The 8,952-nt window shown below is 39.1% G+C and overlaps 1 protein-coding gene across 2 annotated transcripts; it reads right to left on the reverse strand.

Annotated features, from left to right (window-relative positions):
- Positions 1 to 5,173: 5,173 nt before the first annotated feature.
- Positions 5,174 to 8,871, reverse strand: LOC116267752 (glycine-rich RNA-binding protein RZ1A-like). Of its 2 annotated transcripts, XR_004175666.2 has the most exons (5): positions 8,739 to 8,871; positions 7,557 to 7,706; positions 6,806 to 7,334; positions 6,527 to 6,713; positions 5,174 to 5,905 (listed from the first exon to the last, which is right to left on the reverse strand). XR_004175666.2 is itself a non-coding variant. In XM_031649643.2 (4 exons), exons 2-3 carry the CDS (start codon positions 7,668 to 7,670, stop codon positions 6,819 to 6,821), a joined length of 630 nt encoding a protein of 209 aa, XP_031505503.1. In that variant the 5' UTR covers positions 7,671 to 7,706; positions 8,739 to 8,871; the 3' UTR covers positions 6,451 to 6,713; positions 6,806 to 6,818. The 2 variants fall into 2 exon arrangements, 1 of the variants encoding a protein (XP_031505503.1); XM_031649643.2 differs by lacking the exon at positions 5,174 to 5,905 and having other exon boundaries at positions 6,451 to 6,713.
- Positions 8,872 to 8,952: the final 81 nt, after the last annotated feature.

Raw genomic sequence — 8,952 nt, forward strand, 5'->3', positions numbered from 1 at the left:
CTCATAAACAGCGTTGTTTGTTATTGTGAAAGCCAGTGCTATATTTGTTCAGATGAACATTTTGTTCTGTTACAGTTCTAATTAATGGGAGAGTATTTGTGGACTATAGACTATAGTCATGAAATCTAGGAAGTTTGCATTCATCACCTTGTTGCTTCTTTTTGAATTTGCACCGAGTCTACGTATCTCAAAATATGATTGTTGCCTTTCTGCAGCAATCTTCTCCACTTCATCACATTCCTTTCTTCAAGCAGCCTGGCTCCTTCACGAGGCTCAGGCGCTCAGCCCACATGGAGGTTAATTATGATCAGACTTACCTGGGCCATTCCTGCAACCATTTTTCTCATCGAGGACGCCATGGTTAAGGCCAACGTACCGACGAACTGATGGGGTTGGCAGCGTTTCTTCTTTGTGATAAACCACGGGTTTTTTAATTTAAACTCTCTACATTTTTACCAAGTTTTTCTGGTTATAATATGATCTGATGAATTTTGATTCATGTTAAAATATCATCTTCCCTACTAAACCAATCATAAGAAGAGATATGGAAAGGTCCCCAGTAAGCGAATATTAAATCACAGATCACAAGATCAAATCAACAAAAGTTCATTAAGAAAAAAGTTATATGCATACGACAAATTACCATGTACGATCGAGTAAAGTGAACCGGAACTGGATGTCTCACCATCATTAATCTCTTGGGAAAACTACGTTAAGATGTTTTTTCATGTAAAAAATTTTAGAAATCGACATAAACATACATTATCAATATGTAGATCTAATTTAAGAAATGTATATTTAAAACTCAGGAGTATAAACTCTTTCGGCTGATCAAGCGTGAGAAGATAGGAGAGTGCTTTAGGAACAGCAATATGAAAGGACGTGACCATAAAAAATAAGGAAAGTAAGAGACTTGAGATGCCTTTCCACTACAGAAGGCCACCTCGACCTTAAGGATTGATTGGTGTGAGGTTTGGTATTTATAGTCTCTGTTTACAACAATCTCTAAATATTTCTCATGATTTTTTTGTAATGCCTGGTCGATAATCTTTGAAGTTGATAACAATCTCATTATTATTTTTGTTGGCATCGTTTTCACCATAGATATCATTCCCTTATGAGTCACAACATATCTTTAACAATAATAACATTCCTTTTATTGAAAAATAATGTATGACAATGCTAGAGAATTTGGGTATGTTTTTTCAGTTTCATCCTCTATTAAACTTGAAGATGGATTTGGAAAGTCCAAGAGATATTTCAACTTTTTTTTTTGCAATAGAAGGTCGATAACTCCTTGTTGATAACAATGTCATTATTATTTTTCATTGATTTTTTTTATCTCCACATATCATTCCTTTATGGTTCACATATTGTCTTTAAAAAAAAATAACATCCATTTTGTTATGAAGATCATATTTGATAACATTAGATACTTTGGGTAATCCTTTTATTTTCATCCTCCTTCAAATTGGATGATATATTCAGAAAGTCCAAGTTTGCCATAACTGTTTTGTGAAGATGGATTGAGTCATCACCATGTTGAAGAATCTAGCGATCTTTTGGTCATCTGGAGACCTTCATTGAAGCATAAATCTTCTTGATTAAGTAGTGTTCATCATTGTCCATCCTTGTATTTTTCACCGTAACTTGAGCATCGCTTAAGGGTTTGGATTAATCTGCTTTGCATGCGCAATGTCGGAATCTTCCTCCTCTGATACCACATTTAAAAAATATAAAAATGATAAAAGCGTGAGATTCAACGTGGTTTGAGATTTAATATTTATAGTCTCTTTTTATAAAAATTTCGAGATACTTCTCCTAACTTTTTTGCATTGCCAGTCAATGACCCTTTTTGTTAACAATGTCATTATTATTTTCGTTGGCATCTTTACCTCCACAGATATCATTTCCTTATGAGCAACAATGTTATCATTAGCAATAACAACATTTCCTTTGTTGTGAAGGTCTTGTTTGATAGCGTTAGATATCTTGTGTGACGCATTTAATCCCTGCATTGGTGTTGGCTCAGTTGTTTGCCATTGGGCTAGACATCATGAGGGGGGCTTGGGTCTCAAACATGAGACACAGAGGGTGGAGATCGAGGTTGTAAACGATAAGGTTGAAAGATAACCGTTTCTAAAGAGATTCAAGAAAAGAATCATGCTTGTTTAATGAAAATAAGTTTTCATTGCATTTTCTTTGTTTACTTTGGTTCTTTTATATTCTCTTTCAACCAGGGAAAGGGATAATGAAAATAAGTTTTCATTGCATTTTCTTTGTTTACTGTGGTTCTTTTATATTCTTTTTCAACCAGGGAAAGGGAGAGGGACAATAACCAATCCACTTAACCTCCATAATGGCACCCCAAATCCCAAGTTCAACATTCTTTAATACCATCATGATAGCACCCTTCAAGATTGGAACTAAGGACATGACTATAACATGTCACCCAACCCAACAGGTTGCACTACCCATCACTTGGTGCGAGAGAGATTTTCAGCACATGAGTCAACAAGTTACCTCGAATCCATAGGTTCTGGCCTTCAGCTTCACCAAGCAGGAAAGGTAAGTGAAACAAGGATTTGAGGAGCAGATCTGGTGTGGGCGATCCTTTTGAGTAAACACAGTGCATGACGGTGGAGGACTTAGGACGGAGGAATCCATCAGGAGGGAGGATTAAGAAATACAAATGCTGATAGGTTGGGGCCACTTGATCCGAACCTATGGCTAGTTCTAGTCAGATTGGGTCCACGCCAGCAGCGGAACCAGGAATTTTGGACTAAGGGGCATCAGTTAAAACATGCTAACACCTTAAGGGGTAGTGTTACATGTAAATGAGCAAAATTTTAAACTAGCAATATGAAAATGATGAGATTTTGTGGGGCTGGGGTGGACAATTGCCGATACTTGCCTATATGTAGCTTTGCCACTGGTCCACGCATTGGACTACCCAGTAGCCGGGGAATGAATTATGGGCCGGGGGGACAAAAAGTTAAAGTTTTTACTGAAAGGCGCTACTATGTAGTAACTCAAATTTCGACCTTTCAAAAAAACTAATTAATCCTTTCAAAGACAGTACAATACTTCCAGTACCACCGAAAACACCAATTCACTTGGGCTTATGATCAGGCAACAATAACAAATCATGTACAATTAGTTTGACCGCTATTTGAGATTAGGGTACTAAGCTCATATTCTTATTAATCTCGGATGGCTTGATCTGCCACACTTATGACGATCTCCTCAAAAAGTGCAACACTTCCAAGTAAAGTCTTCGTTAGCGGAGCATGAGGAGCATCCCACCGTTGAGCAAGAGTTGAAGCCCCGCCTTTTTTACTTTCATCCTCTCCAGGGGGGCGAAGTTAAAAAATTATGGTTAAAGGGCATTGATAATAAAACTTTAAAATCTTTTAATTAAGGGTCACCGACGCATATATATATATATATATATATATATATATATATATATATATATATATATATATATATATATATATATATATATATATATATATATATATATATATATATATATATAACTGCAACATTTCGTTGGATTCGAGTTTGGTATGAAAATGAAAGATGGACGCAGCCATCATCAGTGAGGGAGATACTGAGATGGTGGTAGGCAATCTCTTTGAAGAGAGGTTGGCCAAGAAGATGATGAAGACTTTTGTTTCCTCTTAGTCGTATGAAAAGTATGGCAGCTCCAAAACCACACTCTTCGTGCAGGGACGCTGCGTGTCAATTAAATATCTGCTCAGAAAATAGGCTCAACAAAGGCACCACTGGAAGCTCCAATCGGCGGGAACGGAATAAAAGTTAAAATCACTGTATGGCGAAAGAAGCTGACGTCCTGACTACTAGCCCTCTTTCAGCCAAAAGGAGCTTATAGTTGAAGGTGCTTCGACGGCAATTCCCGTCCTCCGCGGCAAAGCAAACATCACGATATCGATGTCATTTCCTTGACGTGAAGTTATCTTCCTGCTCATGATTCCGATGATACCCAATCAGGCAATCTTCCAGACGACTGGAGACCAGTTCTAAGATATTCAATAAATCGGTTTTCATTGTCATCTCTTTGCTTTGAAATTCTTTAGTCAAAAGAGACGAAGGTGTTGAAAACTACAGCAGGGTTTGAGTCCGAACAAGGAAAATGGCGCAGACTAGGAACACCAAAGGCCTAAATGGTTCAACTGATCATTGTCTGGATTTGGACCGACGACAAACAAAACATTACGATGAACCAGCGAATCTGCTCGGAGAGAGCCAACTTGAACAATTGTCCATACGAATCTGCAAGATTCTAACCATGACAGGAACTCTCAAGTTCTTTCAAACTGAAGACAAGGCTTTTCCTGTAAACAGCCAGAAAGGGATAGAAATCGTTCCTAAAACCCATTGTCGCAAAAAATTTAAAACTTAATCAAATTCACCGGGCTGCCAATTCAGTGAATCGCAGATTCAGTACCTCAACTGAACCAGTTATGAATTAGGGAAAATTATTGTTATTAAAATACGAAAACTTTAAAAGTATTTAAATGTTAAAAATAAGTTGTATATGACACGCAAAGCCCTTGGCAACTTGCTTTCGATCCAAGTCCGCTTGGCCTACTCAAGTCGGTTTTCTGCAAACACTGCGGAAAACTACGGGGCTGTCAGACTTGCATAAAAATGAAAAGTTGACAACCCATAGAGATAATTGATCGGCCATTCGAAGGTCTTTCAGAAAATTCAGCAATGTGACAAAAGATGATGACATGAATTTCCCAAAACCTCCCACTTATGAGGTTTTGAATCGCCTCAAATTTATCTAAATTTTTGCACCAGTTATTTGTCACAATTCTTTAATTTTACTGGGAAGGCCAGTAAAATTTTCCTAGTAATGTTTACCACCGCTCGAACTGTTAGTGGTAGGGCAATGAGCCTCTCAAACAATCAGTACTCTAATCTTAATTTTTTGGCTAAAATTGTGCAAACTAGATAAAGCACTGTAATCACCAACCATCACATGACACGAACACAGACACACAACACACACGAAAGAGAGAGATGCAAAACACAACATAGACAATTGCTTTGGAATCTGAACAATGAAAGTGGAATACCCACGACATCTAAATTAGATTAGTTCATAAAGGGGCACTCAAGAAGCAGTGTGAACAATGAATTAAACAGTCAAGTCGCAGAGCAATTTTATATAGAATAAATGTACCTGTTCTGAAACATCACAAACAGCATCACTGGCCACCAGTCTGAGAAAGGTAGACCATCTCAAGGCTGAGGCACCGGTAGTATGACTCTGGAATTCTTCTTTGGCAATAAATACACATCCACAGAACAAGTTTTAAACAGATTTGTTTGTCCGCTCGCAACCCATAAACAGTGAAAGAAACCATGCACCAGGGAAGCTGACCAAAGAATCCTTGCCCAAGAAAGCTGACCGGTGAACGAGATGCTCAAAGAACAAGAGACCTGGAGACAATCTTTTGTAACTACCATGGGCATAAAGGCTTTTCAAAATTCTCCTTCAAACTAGTACCGAACACAAATATTTGGTTGACAGCTGATCCATTGCAGCCAGGGGGGCAATCTCGACAATAGTGTAATGCAGGAGGGGAATAATTTGAGGTCGTTTTGAAGCAGTGGGCAACTATGCTACCTCCAGAATATCGCAGTGACCAACCTCACCTTTCAACTATATCAAAGCAGGATAGCCACAAGAAGAATCTAATAAAGGTGATAAACCTTTGGTAATAGACACTGCCCAGGTTGCCCACAGCACAACTTTTAGAACTTTTGTTTCAAAAAAACCAATGCACGCATCAGAATAACATTTCCAATGTGATTAGAAACCCAAGCCTAAAGCATGTATCCAAAAACACTGGAAAATGCATCAAGCCTGCAAAAACATCAACATAAATTAAAATCATTTTGATGACCAACTAAGAAAGATTGCTTCGACAAAAGTAAAATAAAAGCACAAAATTTTACCATTGCTCCTTATCCTATGTCACATCAGTGTGGACTGCGGGTGTGGATGCGACAATTTTCAAAACAAAAAAAAAAACTGCGGGTGCAAAGAGTTAGTTTAGTCAAGTGCATATTTAAAATGGTCATTTTTTGCCGATTTGGCTGACCGCACTGGACATGTATTGAAAAAGCACCAGCACCAGCATCAACACGGATTATCCAACAAGGGTGTGGCAATCATTTAGGAGCAATCATGTGACATAGTCCCTACCTTGGACAATTTGATTAGAACTATGTCTGACAAAGGCAGAGAAAGCACAGTATCCATGTCCAATGCTGCTTCTGACATTGTTTATCTGCCCCTTACTTATGTAGGACTGACTATGGGGACTGCTTAATTAATGGGGAGACTGCTAAACATCCAGTGGAATAAAAATCAAAGACCAAATGTGGAAATAATAGGATGTAGCAGCATTGTGGGTACTGACAGCAGTGATAACATTCAGATTTTAACGAAATATTTGTGATGCACACAAGCAAAAGAATGCACCTGAGGAAGCACCATATAATCAACCATACAAAGCAGTGCAGTTTCCTTTCCAGCCACATAACAGCAAAAAAGCATGCAAACTAGATCATCTCACACATTGGCACAAGGATAATCTGTAATTTCCAGTTATAGAAAACAAAAGTTCCTTGCAGTTGCCAGCAGCAAAAACACCATGAGTTCCACAAAGCTGCAGAAAGACAAAAAGAAAAGTATTATTTTAAAAGATCAATAGACAACCTAGTAGAAGGCAGTATCTGACATCCTACTATGAATACATACCATGTGTAAACAGCTAAGAACGATAGCCCCCTGCACCAGGTCGTTTATATGGGCCAGAACGATCACGACCATAACGGTCAGTTCCATTCCCGCCACCATTACCTCCATCCCTGTTGCGCCCACCATAACGATCACCATTGCGATCAGGACCATAATGATTGCCACCTCCACTACCCCGACCATATTCCCTGCCACTGTCATATTTGTCATCAGAAGCCCCTTCACCAGATGGACATTCCCTAGCAAAATGCCCCTGCTGACCACATTTAAAGCACCCTCCCCGGTTGTCAGGTCCCCTTCTGCCACCATAGTCACGATCGCGGCCGCGATCACGACCACCACGGTCACGATCGCGGTAAGAGCCACCATCACGATCCCTACCAGATGGTTGAGCCTTATCAACGGTAATAGATCGACCGTCGAGACTCATGCCATCCATTGCTCGTATTGCATCTTCCATAGCCTTCTCATCATCAAAGGTAACAAAACCAAAGCCACGAGAACGACCAGAGAACCGATCAACAACCACCTGTACCAAGAGAAACATCAAGCTATCAATGTAAACTAAAGAACCAAACTTTAATCAACCATACTGCAATCCATCAATTGAAACTCATTGGCCAACAAGAGGACCATCCATGCACACATGCATACCATGCTCCCAAGAACAAGATGTTTTTATAGATAATAGAATAAATCACACCACTCTATGGTGATGCAATAACTAATCAGGGTGAAGAACTAAAATTACCTTTGCATCCACAAGATGGCCAAATTTTTCAAATGCTTCCTTCAAAGAGCTGTCAGATGTTGACCATGACAGGCCCCCAATGAAGCATCGAAATTCTTCTAGTGATTCAGACATTGTCTTAAAGTTCTCACAGTAGATCAGTTCCAGAAACTACGATCAACAAAAGGCAACTCAGTATGCGAAAGTAAGTAAGATATATAAGTGGAACTATCAGCGGAACATCTCTTAACAAGAACCGATGTCCCACAACAGCAACATCATCAATAACAACAACGATAATAGTAACAGTTAGTACCGCCAGACATATAAACAAACACGTCATCACAAGAGTTCATAGACAAGCATGGGAAATTGCACTCGGTACTAAATTCGCAATGAAAGAGAGCATGATCACAAGGGTCAAAAAACAAAACACTTATATAAAGCAACTATATGGAAGAAAAAGGTTACAAGACCCAAACGACGATTACATCTCTAACCATTCCACGGCACATCAGTAATATTCGGAACGGACGGAATCGTTAATTGAATCAATCAAACATTGAAAAGGCGAAGGAAGAAAAGCTTAAAGAAGTTGAAACAAACAAGTATGTGTAGAATCCAGTGGATCAAAGAAGCTGAGGCATGCTAAAGTGTAATACCCCACAGAAGGGTGGGGACAAGACTCGAATCAATATAATTCAGAAACAAAACTAGAAAAGGTTTACACCACAACAAGCAACGCAAAATTCATTGGCTACTAGTAATCAACAAACACAAGAAGGCAGACGCAGACGCTACAAACGAAAATTAGTTATAAACAAATAATCTGAGGTAAATAATCAATTTCGGATGATGAATTTGACGCGTTTGGAAGGGGGTTGGAAGTTTGTGATTACTCGGATAGAACAGCGAAGAGAAAAATATATCAACCCACATGAACAATCAAAACGATAAAAATGATTATGAAGTTGTGCGATGTAACGTGGAATGCTAAATTACAGAAAAGAAGCAACAACATGATGTGCAGCCATGGAGTCAAAAAGAAAATAATACATATCAACAGAAAGATAGCAAAATTAGGCCTCTCCGCTCCAAGATCAACAATAGCTGTCGTTTTCCCTGATTCTTTTATCCAACCGCTGGTGCCACACAGGGGAGTAGATAAACAGAGAGAAGAGAGTGAGTGAGAGAGAGAGAGACCTAGCGGGTAGAATGGAAACGGTGGCGGGTGGAGCTCGAGAGTTGCAGAGAGAGAGAGAGAGAGAGAAGGGATCCGGTGCCCTAGCCGTCAACCTCATACCCTCTCCGCTATACATCCATTCCCTAACTTTACGAACTCAGCCCAAGCTTTACTGAAATAACGAAAACATGCTCACTTATTGAGATATTTCATTTAACCTATACATGACAAAAG

Source organism: Nymphaea colorata, chromosome 1 (assembly GCF_008831285.2).
Source record: "Nymphaea colorata isolate Beijing-Zhang1983 chromosome 1, ASM883128v2, whole genome shotgun sequence".
Taxonomy (NCBI): domain Eukaryota; kingdom Viridiplantae; phylum Streptophyta; class Magnoliopsida; order Nymphaeales; family Nymphaeaceae; genus Nymphaea; species Nymphaea colorata.